This window comes from Eurosta solidaginis, chromosome X (genome assembly GCF_040869045.1).
Source record: "Eurosta solidaginis isolate ZX-2024a chromosome X, ASM4086904v1, whole genome shotgun sequence".
NCBI classification, from domain to species: domain Eukaryota; kingdom Metazoa; phylum Arthropoda; class Insecta; order Diptera; family Tephritidae; genus Eurosta; species Eurosta solidaginis.
In genome coordinates, this window is record NC_090324.1 from 141,601,645 (window position 1) to 141,621,070 (window position 19,426).

Consider the following 19,426-nt stretch of genomic DNA (forward strand, 5'->3'; position numbering starts at 1 on the left):
GGAACGTTACTCCTATTACTATATGTATGACTAAAATTCGCAAAATCGGAGAACGACCACGCCCACTTTAAAAAAAAAAAATTTTTTAAGTCAAATTTTAACAAAAAATTTAATATCTTTACAGTATATAAGTAAATTATGTCAACATTCAACTCCAGTAATGGTATGGTGCAACAAAATACAAAAATAAAAGAAATTTTTAAAATGGGCGTGGTTCCGCCCTTTTTCATTTAATTTGTCTAGGATACTTTTAATGCCATAAGTCGAACAAAAATTTACAAATCCTTGTGAAATTTGGTAGAGGCTTAGATTCTAGGACGATAACTTATTTCTGTGAAAAAGGGCGAAATCGGTTGAAGCCACGCCCAGTTTTTATACACAGTCGACCGTCTGTTCTTCCGCTCGGCCGTTAACACGATAACTAGAGCAAAAATCGATATATATTTACTAAACTCATTTCACGTACTTATCTGAACTCACTTTGTATTGGTATAAAAAATGGCCGAAATTCGACTATGACCACGCCCACTTTTTCGATATCGAAAATTGCGAAAAATGAAAGAAATGCGAAAAAAGGGATGAAACATGGTAATTGGATTGGTTTATTGACGGAAAATATAATTTTAGAAAAAAACTTTGTAAAATGGGTGTGACACCTACTACCATATTAAGTAGAAGAAAATGAAAAAGATCTGCAGGGTGAGATGAAAAACCCTTGAAATCTTGGCAGGAATACTGTTCGTTGTATTACATATATAAATAAATTAGTGGTATCCAACAGATGATGTTCTGGGTCACCCTGGTCCACATTTTGGTCGATATCTGGAAAACGGCTTCACATATACAACTAGCACAACCCCCTTTTAAAACCCTCATTAGTACCTTTAATTTGTTACCCATATCGTACATACACATTCTAGAGTCACCCCTGGTCCACCTTTATGGCGATATCTCGAAACGGCGTCTACCTATAGAACAAAGCCCCACGCCCTTTTAAAATACTCATTAACACCTTTCATTTGATACCCATATCGTACAAACATATTCTAGAGTCATCCCTGGTCCACCTTTATGGCGATATCTCGAAAAGGCGACCACCTATAGAACTAAGCCCCGCGCCCTTTTAAAATACTCATTAACACCTTTCATTAGATACCCATATCATACAAACATATTCTAGAGTCATCCCTGGTCCACCTTCATGGCGATATCTCGAAAAGGCGTCCACCTATAGAACTGAGCCCCGCGCCCTTTTAAAATACTCATTAACACCTTTCATTTGATACCCATATCATACAAACATATTCTAGAGTCATCCCTGGTCCACCTTTATGGCGATATCTCGAAAAGGCGTCCACCTATAGAACTAAGCCCCACGCCCTTTTAAAATACTCATTAACACCTTTCGTTTGATACCCATATTGTACATACACATTCTAGAGTCACCCCTGGTCCACCTTTATGGCGATATCTCGAAACGGCGTCTACCTATAGAACTAAGCCCCACGCCCTTTTAAAATACTCATTAACACCTTTCATTTGATACCCATATCGTACAAACATATTCTAGAGTCATCCCTGGTCCACCTTTATGGCGATATCTCGAAAAGGCGACCACCTATAGAACTAAGCCCCGCGCCCTTTTAAAATACTCATTAACACCTTTCAGTTGATACCCATATTGTACAAACCAATTCTAGATTCAACCCTGATCCACCTTTATGGCGATATTTCGAAAAGGCGTCCAGGTATGCACATCTGTTCACTATATATTTCTTATCTTATACATCCGATTATTTGGAGATTACGAACGGGATAAGATTATTGTTCAGCCCCATTTATGAAAGGTATGAAGTCTTCGGCACAGCTGAAGACAGTCCCGTCCTTACTTTTTTTCTTTTCATTTTACATCATTCCGTTTAATTTGATATAGTTACATATTTTTTTGTTTCTTTTGCATATCAGTTCATTAAATTTCATTCCGTTTAATTATATTGTTTCATATTTTTTTTGTTTCAATTCATTTAATCTCCATTTCATTTTATTTCATTTCACCCATTTTCATTCCGGTTCACTCCATTTTATTTAATTGGGTTTAGTTTAGTTTCGTTTTATTTTATTTAATTTTTTTGAATTATATTTCATTCGGATTTATTTTATTTTATTTTATTCTACTTTGTTTTATTTCATTTTGTTTCATATTATTTCATATCCATTTCATTTAAATTCTTTCAACTTGATTTAATTTTGTTTCATATTATTTCATTTCATTCCATTTTATTTCATTTCATTTTATTTTTTTATACTCTTCGTGCTTTGCACACAGAGTGTACTAACTTTGATTGGATAACGGTTGGTTGTACAGGTGTAAAAATCATCAGTATCGAAAAAAAATTTGAATGAGCCATGTCCGTCCGTCCGTCTGTCCGTCTTCCTGTTAACACGATAACTTGAGTAAATTTTGAGATATCTTCGCCAAATTTGGTACACGAGCTTATCTGGGCACAGGATAGATTGGTATTGAAAATAAGCGAAATCGGATGATAGCCACGCCCACTTTTTATATATATAACATTTTGGAAAACACAAAAAACCTTATTATTTAGTTAATAACACATCTAGAATGTTGTAATTTGACGTGTGGACTGATATTGAGACTCTTGATAAAAATTTGAAAATCATGTTTACAATGGGCGTGGCACCGCCCACTTGTGATAAGATCAATTTTACAAATATTATTAATCATGAATCAAAAATCGTTAAACCTATCGTAACAAAATTCGGCAGAGAGGTTGCCTTTACTATAAGAAATGCTTTGCAGAAAAATTAATTAATTGTTAATTAATTGTGGACCACGCCCACTTTTATGTAAAAGATTTTTAAAAGGGTCCTGGACGAATAAAATAAGCTATATCTTTGCAAAAAAGAGCTTTATATCAATGGTATTTCATTTCCCAAGTGGATTTATAACTGACTTATCTTGTTTTGTTGATTTTTCGACAGGGTGGATAAATGATGTATATTGCACCGATTTTCCGTCATCCCTTGTCAAATTTGGTTTTGAGAATCGAAAAAGTATTCGTACACTTTGCATTATGCAGCTTGCGCTTCTCGGATCCTATCCCGACTTATAAAGCTCGTTGCTTATTGATTAACTTAAAATCATTACAGGACAAGAGGACAATTTTATCGCTGTCGTTCGTTCTCGATTTGTTACGTGGGGTTGTTGACTGCCCTGTGCTCTTGGAGAGGATTTTCATTAATATACCGGCTAGAGATCTTCGCGCTTCTGAGGTTTTTCATATTGGTGTTCTTAGGGCTCTTTATGGGCGGAATGCTCCAATTACTAGAGCCTTAATTGAGTTCAATAGAATTTCTAAATTTTGCGAGATAGATTTTTCTTGTTCGAAAGATGGCTTTCTGAGTATTTAAAATACTTTTTATTAGTAAGGTAATTTATATTAACATTGTTAACTACTCTACACTTTTATAATTAATCTATAAGATTCTTTTTTAATTGGCTTAAATAAATAAATAAATAAATGATACACAATACCTCAAATCACCCCCAACAGCATAAAAATGCAGCATTGAGGCACTTGGTACTTAGACTTGAAAGAACACCTCTTACACAAGAGGCATATAAGAGAGAACTTGAGGTCATATATAATATCGCTGCAAACAACCGATATAAAAAAGCACTAGTAGATAAGCTCACAAGGACAAACGGAGAACCAAAAAGAAATAATGAAAAGGAAAATAATAGCTGGATGACTATGACATATACTGGAAAAGCAACATATAAATTGGCAAACTTCTTTAAAAAATAGAACATTAACACAGCATTCAAAACATCAAAAAATCTGGGGCGAAAACTAAGAACTAACACTAACTCAGAGGATCCGTTTAGCAGACATGGCGTATACAAACTTACCTGCGGACGCGAGCATAGTTACATAGTACAAACAGGACGGCAAATAAGGACGAGGTTCAGAGAACATATTAGAGAATACAACAAAAAAATAGGGAATCCAAACTTTATACCCGAGTCTTCGCGAATCACATGGTCGAGAATGAATGTTCCCCAGCAAACATCAATAAAACAGTTAGGGTTCTTCACATACAAGCATAAGGCTGACGTCTCAACGTACTCGAAAACATGAAAATCTACAAACAGAAAACATTCGACGGTAGAATAATAAACGAGCAGATAAACACAATTTCTGACACAATATTCGAGCCTTTAAAACTTGTTTACAAGAAACAAAGTAATCACACAGGTACAACAGACAAACACACAACAACAAACAAACACAAAACAATTAACACACCAAAACAAACAAACCCGCAAAGAAGGTCAAACGACTAAAATCACGCATTTTTAACTGCCCCACTCAGCCACACAAATCGATTAGAAAACCACCCTCGGTTCTGAATGAACACGCAGCACATACACAGGCATCAATTTTGACAATACCTGCTCATGTACTTACGAACTATAAATACAGGACAAACGACAACAACAGATCAGAATGAAAATCGACGGTTAAAGACCACGCCCACTTTTATATAAAAGATATATAAAAGGGTTGTACACGAAAATAATAAGTTATATCTAAGCGAAAAAGAGCTAAATATCAATAGAATTTTACTTTCTAAATTGAATTATTACATTAAACACTACAATTTTTGAAAATGTGTATGACACCGTCCCTTATATGACTAAGCAATTTTCTATGTTTCGGGAGCCATAACTCGACGAAAAATTATCATATCGTTATGAAATTGTGTACACATATTTTCCTTATAGACGAAAATATTTCTAGTAAAAATGGACGGGATCGGTTACAGACCACGCCCACTTTTATATAAAAGACTTTTAAAAGGGTCGTAGACGAAAATAATAAGCTATAACTTTGCAAAAAATAGTTTTGAATCAATGATGTTTCACTTATAAAGTTTTATTGTAAGAGGAAATGGAGAGACATTTTTTTTAAATGGGCGGTACCACGTGTTATGTAGAAAAGTAATTTATCTGAAATGAAATGTACGATTGAAGCTCACGCTGAGTATATAATGTTCTGTTACACCCGAACATAGACACTTTTACTTGTTTTTCATTTCATTATATTTGTTTCATAATATTTCATTCCATTCCATTTTGTTTCATTCCTTTTCGTTTCTTTTTATTTTTTTTTCAACTTTTTTTCGTTTCGTTTTAATTTCATACCACTCCATTTCATTTTGTTTTATAACATTTTATTTTTTTTATAAAATTGTATTTTGTTCTACTCTATTTTTATTTTATTTTAATCTATTTTCGTGACATATAAAACTTTATTTTATTTTGTTTTATTTTATTTTGTTTTTTTTTTAATTCATTTGATTTTATTTTATTTTATTTTATATTATTTTATTTTATTTTATTTTATATTATTTTATATTATTTTATATTATTTTATTTTATTTTATTTTATTTTATTTATTTTATTTCGTTTTCTTTTATTTTATTTTATTTTAATTTATATATTTAATTTAATTACGTTTTCTTTTATTTTTTTTGTTCTTTTTTTTATTTTACTTTATTTAATTCAATTTATTTTATGTTATTTTTTATACCTTTTTAAAGTTCATTTAATTTTATTCCAATGTTATTTTATTTAAATTTTTTTTATTAAAAATGTAAGCTATATAAAATTTATATGAAATTTGTAAATTAAACAAAAAAACATTTTTATGGAAACTTTTGGAGCATTTGTAATTTTTGGGAATTTGGGAAACTGTTTTTGGATGTTCTAAAGGACGGTCTGGCAACACTGCACATTGACGTTCAAAGCTGTCATTTGCACCTCAAAGTATGCAGTAGTTGCAGACTGACAACTCACATGTACACGAAATATCCCATTTCACCATGGATAAAATCGGCACACTGCCTATACAAAATTATCCACTTTTTTGGCAACTTTTTTACTCGTGCATTATCCAGATTTTACGCAGTTTTGGTTGGCAGGGTACATATGCAGTTTATCCTTTTCCTCTAGCCATGTGCGTGTGCATGTGTGAGTAACAATTTCTGCTCTTAGTTGCCGGTTATGTGTACAGAATATCCTTCGTTGCCTTGTACATAAGTGTGGCTGCTTGCTTAAATGTGTACATGTGCATAAGTATGGCTGATTGCTGTTTTTTTTTGTTGTGATTACTTTCTAGCAGCATAGTGAGGCTAATATTCGCCTAATTATTAATTTGATCAATTAGTAGATATTGAACTCCAAGAATGGTTTATCTCAAATATGGAAGTCCGTAAGTAAGCGACCAAAACTTTCGAGAAAATCAATCTTTTGTTAAAAATTTCAAAACATGGCCAACAACATGTATATAGTTTTACAATATTTGGAAACCTATTTGAAGGCGGCCACCGTGGTGTGATGGTAGCGTGCTCCGCCTATCACACCGTATGCCCTGGGTTCAACTCCCCGGCAAAGCAACATCAAAATTTTAGAAATAAGATTTTTCAATTAGAAGAAAATTTTTCTAAGCGGGATGGCCCCTCGGCAGTGTCTGGCAAGCGCTCCGATTGTATTTCTGCCATGAAAAGCTCTCAGTGAAAACTCATCTGCCTTGCAGATGCCGTTCGGAGTCGGCATAAAACATGTAGGTCCCGTCCGGCCAATTTGTAGGGAAAAATGAAGAGGAGCACGACGCAAATTGGAAGAGAAGCTCGGCCTTAGATCTCTTCGGAGGTTATCGCGCCTTACATTTATTTTTTATTTGAAGTCATCGCAAATATCTTTAGCTTCAAAAATAAAGTGGACGTCCGCACTTTTCCAACGTGTCTTCGTGATCTTTATACGAAGAAAAGTGCGCTCGAATAGACCGAGTTACCGATTTCTCTCAATAATTACATACAACTCAAAAAATTTATCTCATATTTTTGTTCGCCTTGGCTCCAGGAACACGTGAGTAAAGTATTTATATGCAATTTTAGACCACTTTGTATGAAGAACAAAGGATTAAATTTAAATACGCCTAACTAATCGCAAAAATGCAAACGGTTTTTACTCAGTATTCGTGACAAGAATCTAAATATTGGGTGGAGCAGTTTTTGGAGCCGACCTTGGCAAATAGTGAAAAAATTGTTCGCACTCAATTCACACGTATTCTTATTCTCTTTAGTTCAGTAGTCGCTGCACATTTGGCGCAATAGCATTGATTGTTTGCGTCGCTCGCAATGTTGACGAATGTTGTCCATATGTATATTAGGAGTAAATAGTTTGTAAAGAAAAATATGTATTGGAAGGTGTATATTCTGCAAAAAAATTTATCTTAGGAAAAACCATTAATTTATTGAGTAGAATTGGTAAAATAAAAAAAAAATAATAATAATTGATTTTTTCTTGTTGCGTGCTAAGAAGCGAATGAACAACGCAAAACGATGGTTTAAATGCATTTTCATTTTGCCGACGTCTGGTTTAGAGACATGGTCATAATTAGACTACTTTCGGATTAGAACAATTATTCTTCACTTCACAATAGCGAGTTTAAATCAAACTGATTACTGATTCCCCAGCTTGCGCTTCTTTTATATACTCTGTTTTCTCGTTCACCCAATTCTCTTAAGGTCTAGTCATTTGGCGAAAATGTGTTCGAGAACGATTGTTTCTCATGCTTGGTTACCAGCTATATACATGTATATTTGTAGTTTATGCTTTTCTACTAGCCATATGCATGTGTATATGTGAGTGTAGACTTCTGCTCTTAGCTGATTACTACATATGTGTATTTGAGATATTCTTCGCCGCCTTATATAAGTACATGTCCATAAGTGTGGCTTGCTTTGTTGTTGTGATGATTTACTAACAGCATAGTGATGCCAATATTTGCCACAATGCACTCCACGTAAGTCGGGTCGTTCCGATCAGACAAATTTTCCGATCTAAACATTGCCAGTCTTTCCAAATGAACCACTTTCATTTTGTTTCGTGGTTTAAAAACTTCTTGTATGAGGTAAACTACATCGTTGATCCGTGGCTTTCATTTTGTCACTCACAATCTTGGTTCGTTTTCTTACAAGATCGTGCATTTCTTTCCGCATCGGGATTTATCCCAAAACTTCATCATCCGGCAATCGAAGGTCATTGCCAAAAATTACTTTTGCGGGAGTTTGACCCGTTGTTTCATGCATTGCCTATCGGTAAGCCATCGAGAATAAGGATATGTGTGTATCCTACTCCTTATGGAACTTGTCCACTATTTCCTTTAAGTGCTCCTCCAAGGTTCGATTGAATCGTTCCGCCTTACTATCGCTCTTAGGATGCAATGCAGTTGTCCGAGTTTTTCGAATGCCCAATATCTAACACTTTGTTTGGGATCACAGCTGATTAAAAATTCCTGCCTTGGTCAGAATGTAACTCCATTGGTACACCATACAACCCAATTGTTTGTAAACACTTCTGCTACTGTTCCCGCTTCTTGATTTGGGATTGGGATTGGTCAAATAATCCATAACCACATATATACATTTTTGGTTCCGCGGTTGCTAGAGGGAAATGGACCTGCGACATCCATAGCGATATTTTCAAATTGTGCGCCTGAGTTATATTGCTTCATCTGGGCATGACTTCGTGTTTTGGCAATCCACCCAGTGACCGATTGACGGCAACCAACCCTATAGAATCTCTGCTTAATTTTCTCGAGCGTCTTCGTGATTCCAAGATGACCTCCGCTTGGACCATTATGTAGCTCGCTGAGAACGTCAGGAATCCTTTTCCTGTGAATAACTATCAGAGTCTTCTTACATTGACCATCCTCACTCTCCCATGTTCGATGCAGACAACCCGATATCAATTGTAAAATGTTCCACTGGTCCCAATATGACTTCGCAATAGGACCCTCTGTTGACGTCGCCTCTCAGTTTGGCCTTTCGTTTCGTTCGAGCCCTTGCATAACATGTGACAGATCTGTATCTTTTTGGTAACACTTCCTTTGCTCCAATTGCTCCATGTCCCATCCATCCGAACACGATGTAGCCATAAGCCGGAGATATTTAATGTCTACCTTCGAACAGTGTTTGCATTCCAAATTATATGGTCTTCGTGACATAGCATCGGCATTCCCATGGGTACTAACTTTTCGATGCTCAATGGAAAAGCCGTAGCATTTTAGTCGCTCGATCCACCGTGCCAATTGACCTTATGGATTACGGAACTGCAGGAGCCATTTCAAAGCTGCGTGATCTATCCTGACGCGGAATCGTTGCCCGTAGGGGTACTTATGAAAATGTTAAATGCACTCTACCAATGCCAACAACTCTCTCCATGTAACTCAATAGTTCCTCTCTGGTTTTCCAATTGAAAGGCTGTAATATGCAACTACCTTCTCCTGTCGATTGACCAGTTCTTATAAAACGCCTCCTATAGCATATCCACTCGCATTTGTATCTAGAATAAATGTTGCTCCTGGAATCGGATATGCCAACATTGGGGCAGTGTAGTGCTCTTTCATTGTTTGGAAAGCAACTTCTTGCTCCTTCTTCCATTCAAAAGCTGTATTTTTTCTTGTAAGCTCGTGGAGGCTATGGGCTTCGCTGGAAAAGTTTGGTACAAATCGGCGGTAATATGTGCACAGCCAAATGAAACTTCTTAATTTATGCAGGTTCTGTGGTCTTGGCCAATCCTTTACAGCTTTTATATTTTCTCTCGCAGTGCAGAAGCTTTCCGTCGTTACCTTGTGACACACATAACTGAACTTTTTAATTTTTACTTTACATAGTTTCCGCCCAGCGTCAGCTATTCTCTGGAAAACTTCCTCCAAGGTCTTAAGATGTTCATCAAAGTTCTTTCCCAATACGATGATGTCGTCCAGGTACACCGAGCATGTATTCCAATGTAGTCCTTTCATTACCTGATCCATGTGTCTCTCAAAAGTAGCTGGTGCATTACAAAGTCCAAAAGCCATCACTCTAAATTTCCAAAGACCATCTCCGACGCTGAAGACTGTTTTCTCTTTGTCTACCTCCTTCATATCCACTTACCAGTAGCCGCTTTTCAAGTCCAGTGTGGAAAACCATTTCGTACCAGATAGCGAGTCCAGAGTGTCGTCAATTCTTGGCAATGGGTAGCTATCCTTTTTCGTAAAGTCATTCAACTTCCGGTAGTCCACGCAAAACATTATTTTTCCATCCTTCTTCTTTACAAGTACCACCGGGGAGCTCCACGGACTAGCTGATGGTTCGATGATGCCGCTGTCGCTCATTTCTTGTATGATTTGACTCACAACTTCCCGCTTCGATACTAGAACACTACGAGGAGCTTGACGGATCGGCCTCGCATCTTCAGTCTCAATTTGATGTTTCAAAACGTTGCTGTGGCCTGGTTTGAACCATCTTGGTCAAATAAATTTGCGTACTTTAGGAGCAGTTGTTTTTCCTTACTCTGATAGTCTTCCTCTAGCCGCTCCGTCTATGCCGTGATGTCATTTTAAAGATCAATCATAGTAGTTAAAACGTTTTCCTGGAGCTGATCACAGTTAATAATTACTTCAGTCTCTTGGCATTTTCCCAATATAGCCCCTTTGGTGAGTTTGAGTGGTTACTTTAACTCACTGCTTAGTCTTCCCGGAATACGTTCATCTCGTTTAGCCGTTGCCAGGATTTTTCCTACAAGTATTTTCGTTGTTGATTTGTTTGCTGCCTCGACATGCCACAATTTCTTCGTCCCACAATCTCCATCAACATTTGCAAAACGACTGCCTCCAAACTTGGTAGTATTTGCTGATTCTCCCCCACCACCTCGTCCACTCCAATTATTATTTCATCAACAATCTCTGCCACTATAAAATTGTGTAGTACCGTGACGTTCCCAATTGTGACTTCAGATGCTACTTCTCCCATTACCTAGGTGTTCTCTCCAGTGGCTGTACGTAATCTTGCTCCATGCAATGGTCATATCTTCCTGTTGACTAAATCCGGTCCAATGATGTATGTACAGTCAGTAAACGTCCCTTACGTGTCCTCCGCCAGTAAGATTTGTTCGACCTTCTTCTTACTTGCGTGATAGAGATTATGGGGCATTCAATTGCGGGAGCCAGCTGTCGCTCCTTGCAGCTGACGTGCTTTAGTTTAGCGATTGAGTGGACTTGGAGATTTGCTCATCTCCTTCAACTCTGCGTTTACGACCAACCACATTGTTGGAACTATTAGGCTTGCTGCTGAAAAAATGTGCAATTTGCCCTGGCATTCCACACTTAAAGCATTTGACTTCATCATTATTCCACTGCTGCGTTCGCTTCAATGCTTCCAAAATTGTTCTTACCCACTCTGGTCTTCCTATTTTGTACTCCATTGCAGATGTTTGTGCAGTGTTTTTTTCTTCCATTTGTGTTGTTGTCTCGTCGCTGTCAGTATGAAAGACATAATCTTCAACATTGATTACTTCCAATTCCATAGCTTCCCTTAGTTGTATTTGTAGCTCGGATTTATTGCCAGTAGTATTCAATCCATGGGCTTCCAACTCCTTTTTCAGTTGCTGAATTTTCACTTCACTCAACTTGGCCATGTCCTTGTTGTCATCTGGAACTATGGAATTTGTTCAACAATTCCTCTTCTGACACCAATTGTAATGAATTCTGTGAATTTCTGATTACTATACTCCTTCTGCTAACGTTCGAATCGCTGAACTGTCAAATAAATAACTCCAATATTCAGCATTCAAAATGGTCTTTATTAGACTACTTTTGGGGTAGTACTTCACAATTATACTTCACTTCACAACAAATACCGTGTTTAAATCAAACTGATTACAGATTCCTCAGCGTGCTCTGCTTTTATACTCTCGGTTATTTCGTTTGCCCATTTCTCCTTAGGTCTAGACGTTACACGCACATGCCTTCTAGAACAGCTGTATCTCATGTTTGGTTAATTAGCTAGTACCTGGGCGACCGAGCTTTACTCGGTAATCTTCGAGTATGCCGCATAACATACTTTGTTCTACATGTCATCAGTAGATTACTATTTCGTCGAACTACCCCAACTCTATATGGCAACCCTAGTCAAAAATGTCCCTATTGTAATGCGGGGTAAAATACCTTTCGTTTGACACCAATATCAGCATATCTCGTGCAATTTTTTTTTTATTTCGAACAGCTGGTAACCTTGTGAAATATTCTGAGGGGCAGCACCTAGGTAGAAAATCTTAGAAGGTGATACATTATATCTGTGCCAAATTTCATTTAAATCGGTTGCGCCGTTCCCGAGATCGTTCGGCTGTACAAACATACAAATATACGAATATACAAATAATATTCATATACAAATATACACTGGCAACCCTATTCAAAAATGTCCCTATTGTAATGCGGAGTGAAATACCTTTCGTTTGATACCCATATCGGCGTATCTCATGCAACTTTTTTTATTTTCGACCAGGTGGCAACCTTGTGAAACATTCTGAGTGGCAACACCTAGGTAGAAAATCTTATAATGTGATACGTTATCTCTGTGCCAAATTTCATTTAAATCAGTTGAGTCGTTCCCGAAATCGTTCGGCTATACAAACATACAAATATACGAATATACAAATATACAAAAATTGCTCGCTTAAAGTTATAAGATATACATGTATATATGTAGTTTATGCTTTTCTTCTAGCCATATGCGTGTGCATGTGTGAGTAACAACTTCTGCTCTTAACTGCCGGTTATGTGTATAGAATATTCTTCGTTGCCTTGTACATAAGTGTGGCTGCTTGCTTTAATGTGTACATGTACATAAGTGTTGCTGCTTGCTGATTTTGTTGTTGTGATTACGTACTAACAGCATAGTGATGCTAATATTCGCCAAATTATTAATTTAATCGATTAGTAGATATTGAACTCCAAGAATGGGTTATCTCAAATATGGTATCCCAAGTAAAATTTTCCGAACTTTCCGTTTCTGGTGCGAAGAACGTCAGTAAGCATACACAATTTTCGAGAAAATCAATCATTTGGTAAAAATTACGAAACATGGCCAACAACATGTACATATATAGTTTTACAATATTTGGAAACCTGTTTGAAGTAATCGCAAGTATCTTTAGCTTCAAAAATAAAGTGGACGTCCGCACTTTTTCAACGTGTCTTCCTGATCTTTGTACGAAGAAAAGTGCGCTCGAATCGACCGAGTTGCCGATTTCTCGAAATAATTGCATGCAACTCAAAAAAATGAATCGCATATTTTTGTTCACCTTGGCTCGAGGAACACGTGAGTAACGTATATAGATGCAATTTTGGACCACTTTGTATGAAGAATAAATGATTAATGTGTGAGCGTACCCTAACTTGCCAAATTAACCAAAATCGGATGGAGCGCCATGCAGCAACAACACGTAAAACGGAGCGGGGATAGAGTTCTCATCGCAGATAAATGCACCTCTATTAATAACATGCTATATGTGTGTGCTTATGTACAAATTCTTTGGATAAGCATAAGCTCATTTGCACAGCTAGCGGAGATGATTGGAAAAGAGTAAAATTCAGTCGTCATTCTACAGTAGGCAAATAAATGAGTTTAATCTGTAGCAAAATTAATAAATTTAATAAACCAACCATTGGACTGTAAACTTGTTGTTGTTTTATCTTTGCGAATTAGCGCACAAACATTTTGGTGCCCCGGGTGAGGCATTTTACAAATATATCATCATACATTTGACAATGGCATTCGTGAAACTTTAAAAAGGATCCTGAATCGAGAAAAACCATTACGTACTTAAAAATTAGAATCGCAAGCTTGACTGAGTGCTACCAAAAATTTGAGAAAAATCACGTAGAGCTGCTTCGATCGGGCCTCGATACTGAGCATGATTATTATGCCAAGGAATTCGCCACTAATTTTCAGGAACTCTATGTATTGGCTCGAAGTCACATAGTTGAAGCATTCAAAACCAAATACCCCACTACATTGATGCCTACTGCGGAACAAACCAAATCGAATAACCAACAGATTGCACGCAACGAGACAATAGCACCGGTTGTTCGATTACCAAAGTTAACAGTCCCAAGCTTTAGTAGTTCCTACACGAACTGGCCTGCATTCCACGATGCATACCTCCGCTTAGTTCATAATAACATTCAAATCGATAGTATAGAAAAGTTCAATTATCTCCGACTTGCTTGGCCTATTGGTTTCGATGAAGACATTATGAAGCTGCCGTTGGCAAATGATAACTACAACCTTACATGGGAAACTCTGCTGGGTCGTTACAACAATTCCCGATTTTTGTTTACACATTGTATGCAATTGTTTTATTCCCAACCGATCGTGGCCAAGGAAGATTCGACTAAGTTAAAGCATTTAATCGATACGTCCCGATCGTGTTTTAGTACACTACGCAATTTAAAGATCGATGTCGATGCCTGCGATCAAGTCTTTTTACACTTTCTTATTAGTAAACTACCTAGGGAAACCCATCAATTTTGAGAACGGGAATTGGGAGAGAAAAGGAATTCCAACAGTCAAAAAGTTTTGCGATTTTATTGAGGTTCGCTATCGGACGCTCGAATCCATTTAGCTAAAATCAAATAATAGTGATTCAAAATCGGCGGCACAGCAAAGGTTGAGTTTACCTTCACAACCAACTCAAAGATAAAAATTTCGTCGTGATTCAAGGGTTAATCACATTTCTAGCTTCATTGATAGCAAAGGTATTTGTTGCATCTTGTGTAAAGAGGGTCATATCACTCGACGTTGTCCCAAATTTCTAGCCATGGATTGTTTTGCACGCAAAACTATCGTTGACACCAACAGCCTTTGCGTCAATTAGTTACACACACTTGTTTTCCACATGTCCAAGCAATCGGAACTGCCAACAATGTGGCGAACGACAAACGAGGCGTACTATTAGTACCAAAAATATTAGCTCCGAAATCGGTCCACTACTGTCCAACGCAATCAAGTTGACTTCTAAAACAAATGTACTTTCACCCACAGCAGTAGTTAAGGTTACCCGTCACGACGGCTCAACAGTTTTATTGCGCACGTTAATCGATCAAGGCTCCACCGGAGCTCTAGTCAGTGAGCGAGCTGCAGACACCCTTAAATTGGAACGCTGGCCCACCAAAGCTAGCCTAAAACTAACAAATGATTAGCAAACATCTGGAAGATATATCACGCAATCTACAATAAAATCACGAATTGCTGCAAACTTCCAGCTAGACGTCACAGCTTCAATCGTTAAAAACATTATGGACAACAGCGAGGAAACACTGAAAACCTTAGGCATGCGTTGGCAACCAAGAGAGGACTGTTTCCGTTATAACCTCAAGTTCGATTCTAATGTCCATCACACAGCTGTTACAAAACATTCTGTGCTTTCTGAGATATTGAGGATATTTGATCCCTGGGGTTGATTAATCCAATCACGATGTGACATCCAAGATATTTTTGAAGCACCTGTGGTCATTGAATTTAGAGTGGGACGAACAACTCCCAAACAGTTTGATCCTTGAGTGGGAACAGATGGTCTACGATCTGCGAGCGATAAACGAAATTCAAATTCCACGATGGCTAAATTATTCACCTTCTACAATCAAACTTATAGAACTTCACGCATTCAGTGATGGTTCCACACAAGCGTATGCTTCCCATGTATATTTACGCATTCAAGATTCTCAAAGATACTAATATTATCACAGGCAAAACTAAGATAACCCCAAAAGGACCTATATGTATTCCTCGTATCGAACTCTGTGCAACAGTTTTAAGTATAAAACTTGTCAAATGGATACTTAAACACATTTCCATAAATGTGAACCGAATTAAAGTATACTATTGGACTGATGCCACCATCGTTTTGTTCTGGATAAGGGGGGCATAAACCGCTGGCCTGTATTCGTACCAAATCGTGTAGGGCTCATTCATACCAAATCGCATTTCAAACAATGGCATCATGTTTCGACTCATGAAAATCCCGCCGACCATCCATCACGAGGCTTTAAAGCAACACAGCTTATAAATTGTGATCTATATTGGCACGGCCATACTTGGCTGTGCAAGCCGAAAGAAACCTGGCCTGTATCGGACTGGACCTTTTTGGAGGATGAAGAAGACGTCGAACACATGGTCAACGTGGCCATTGTAGCCAATGAGAAACTGCCCTTGTTTGAGCGGTACTCATTTTATACTCGTTTGTTAAGGATCACAGCCATGCTATTACGAGTTAAATACAATCTCACAAATCCTTCGGAAATTCGATTACGGGGTCCATTAACAGCCGCAGAGTTACAAAATAGTCTCATTCGGCTGATACAAATTGTTCAAATCCAATGCTATTTTGGCGAAATTAAGGCGCTAGCCAAGCATGAAATGGTGCAAAATAAAAGTGACCTTTTCAGTATAACACCATTCGTGGACGATAACAAAATTATTCGTGTGAGAGGCCGTCTAGGGCACTCGCAATTGCCTTACCAGGAAAGACATCCAATTATCCTTCCAAAAAATCATCGATTTACACATATTCTCAATTTACACAATTTCGCGAATCCCTGCAAAGTGATATCGTAACATTTTTGGCTGACAAGGGCATACAATGGCATTTTAATGCACAACACTCGCCAACTTTGGCGGATTGTGGGAGGCGAATGTAATATTGAGAATTCATGAGCTTTACACCGGCTTATAAAAATTTAATATTCAATTATTATGTTATTCTAAGAGAAACTGAAAAGAAAGGAAGAAACATTTGCAGGCATATTGCGATGGTACTATTTCGAAAATCACCACAAATTCATCGTCAGGCAATTTCGTAATGTTATCAAAGGTTTCACCGCGATTCGAACCGCGAATCACACGGTGAAACTTCTGTTGCCTTAACTACTAAGCTATCCCGCTTGTATTTGTCTCCTTGCTTAAACATCTTAAAGGTATTTGCAATGGTACTCCACTCAAGTTTGAGGGATATCAACATTGCTGGCGAGGATTGAGTCGTGATTGAATTCTCGACCGCAGTGTGAGCTAACATCAGGTAGTGACGACTTGCTCGTGTTGACTTCCGGTCATTTTTTGATCGGTGACTCGTTACTTGCTCCACCCGAACCAGCCAATTTAGAAATATCACCTACTCTTCAATATATTAAATTACAGCAACAAATTCAGCAGTTTTGAAAGCGGTGGTCTTCAGATTGGCTTAGTCATCTACAATCCCGGCCAAAGTGGCGCAACCAACAACCAAACATGAAAGTGAATGATCTCGTCATCATTAAAGCTTATCGTTTACCACCCAATCAATGGATACTTGGAAGAATTGTCGACACCCATCCGAGAAGCGACGGCTTAGTGCGCGTTGTCGCAGTCCGTACAAAAAATGGAAGTTACAAATGTTGCATCTCAAAAATTGGCCGCTTGTCCATTGATACACCCTATGAACACTGAAATTAGCACTCACTCTCAATACCCCTTCCTTCCTTCCTTCCTTTATGACACCAAATAGAACATTAGAACTTGTCGACGTCCACTGACGAGCCTCTATCACACCTGTTCGGGGAGTCGGATTTTTAAGCAAAAAAAAGTTTCGTATGCCAGGGATATGGCATAGGGGGCCGGCATGTTTGAGCGTACCCTAACTTGCCAAATTAACCAAAATCGCGACAGCGAAAACTGAGATCTTAGTCCTCATGAAGAGACGAATTCCCACCATGAATACGATGGTTGGAGAACAACAAGTGCAAACACCCAGCTCCACGAAATACCTTGGGGTGCGCTAGATAGCAAGCTAACCTTTTCGGGACACTTCCAAGGAGCCTGCGAGAAATCTTCATAGACCATAGGATACTTAAGTCGATTAATGGCAAACACAGGCGGGCCAAGGCCATGTATAAGAAAGCTGCTTGCTTCCGTTTCGGATTCTATACTCTTGGGCGAATGCAATGAAATTCCAAGAGTACCGAGCAGCTATTACTTCTGACCAACGCAGAGGGCGCTACGAATTGCCTCAGCTTACCGCACGGTATCCGCAGACGCAGTTCTTGTTATTGGGGAACCATAACGATACATCATTTCGCTGAGGAGAAGAAATCAATTTGCCACCTCCAAGGAGAAATACGTAGAGATGCTGCTGCCGCGCAGGCGCGAAAAGATTCTATCCGACGCTGGCAACAGCAATGGAGCTGCAGTACTGCAGGAAAGTGGACCAGTGAACTGATTCCCGAGCTGGAGCAATAGTTAGAACGGCCACATGGAGATGTCGACTTCTACCTGACACAGTTTTTAAGTGACCACGACTACTTCCGGGAATACCTCCACAGGATGAGCAAGGTTGAAAATCCGAATTGCTTATACTGTGGGCTCATAGACGACGTACGCCACACCTTTTTCGAATGCGGTCACTTCGCACAGCAACGAAGAAGAGTGGAAGTAACACTAGGCGACCTATCCCCGTGCAGTGTCATCTATAAAATGACCTGCCGAAATGACAATTGGGACATGGTCAGCAGATATGCAAGGAATATTCTCCTCGCTAAACGGCAAGATGGTTGCTTAGCCCAATAACGTGTGAGTAGCCAAAGAGCTCACGTATCGCGCTTCCGTATCCGAAGTAATGCTAAACGCGGTCCCAGGTGCAGAAAAGGACGGGCCAAGGGAGGTTAGGTTTTAGTGGGTAGCCCATGCGAAAAACAAAGGGAGTCCTACATTGGGAAAGGCTCCCTGCTACAGGGAGTAGCACGGATGCTTAACAACCCGGTTAGTGCATAAAGCATTTCCTCATTCCACATAACGCAAAAAAAAAATAATAATAATAATAGTAATAGTAGGGATATTAATACTAATAATAAAAATTAAATCAATTTTTGTCGGTGTTATCTGGTTTGTTGTTGTGGTGCTCTGCAGTGTGTTCCTCAAAAGCACTGGAAATAAAAAGTTAAATTGAAAAAGTTGAATATTTAGTTTCATGTTACAAAATATTTGCTTAAAATATTATGTCAATAGTTGTATAACCAACATACAAGAGCCAATAAATTTAATTCTGAAAGTAGCATTAAATTTAAAATTACATTGACCTCTAGCCTAAAGTTTTTTTTTTGTTTTTTGTCGGACGTTGTGACAACGCACTGCCCTCAAGTGGCCCGATGAAACCAGGCGAATCCTGTTTTTGTTTTTTTTTTTTAATTCATACATACTTTTGTTTTTTTTTTTTGAATCCCAATTCTTATTTATGTGTTATTTATAATTTTTTTGTTACCGAGTTTTTGAGAGGCAGTGGCTTCCTAAGCGCGAGATCTAAAACTGCTCAGCTACAGAGAAACTCATCAGCTGAGAAATATAGATTCACAAAATACAATAGACTAAAAGTATAAATATAATTTTTTAATTATTAAGAGAAGATAGAACCGTCTTTTTTATGGCAAAGAGCGAATCCGAAACATCAATTATTCTTGAGTGAGAGTTATAATCTTCACA

At 37.9% G+C, this 19,426-nt stretch overlaps 1 protein-coding gene across 10 annotated transcripts in view; it reads right to left on the bottom strand.

Annotated features, from left to right (window-relative positions):
* The window catches only part of PIP4K (phosphatidylinositol 5-phosphate 4-kinase), a 1,849,876-nt gene that overhangs the window by 172,793 nt on the left and 1,657,657 nt on the right, over window positions 1–19,426 (bottom strand). Inside the window, exon 12 of one of the 10 annotated variants that reach the window (XM_067758120.1) lies at window positions 18,783–18,873. The exons of 8 other annotated variants lie outside the window; for them this stretch is intronic. In XM_067758120.1, coding sequence (XP_067614221.1) covers window positions 18,865–18,873 — 9 coding nt within the window. In that variant the 3' untranslated portion in view covers window positions 18,783–18,864. Of the gene's footprint in view, window positions 1–18,782; window positions 18,874–19,426 lie in introns of those variants that run through there. One more of the 10 variants, XR_010947854.1, reaches the window with a different exon arrangement.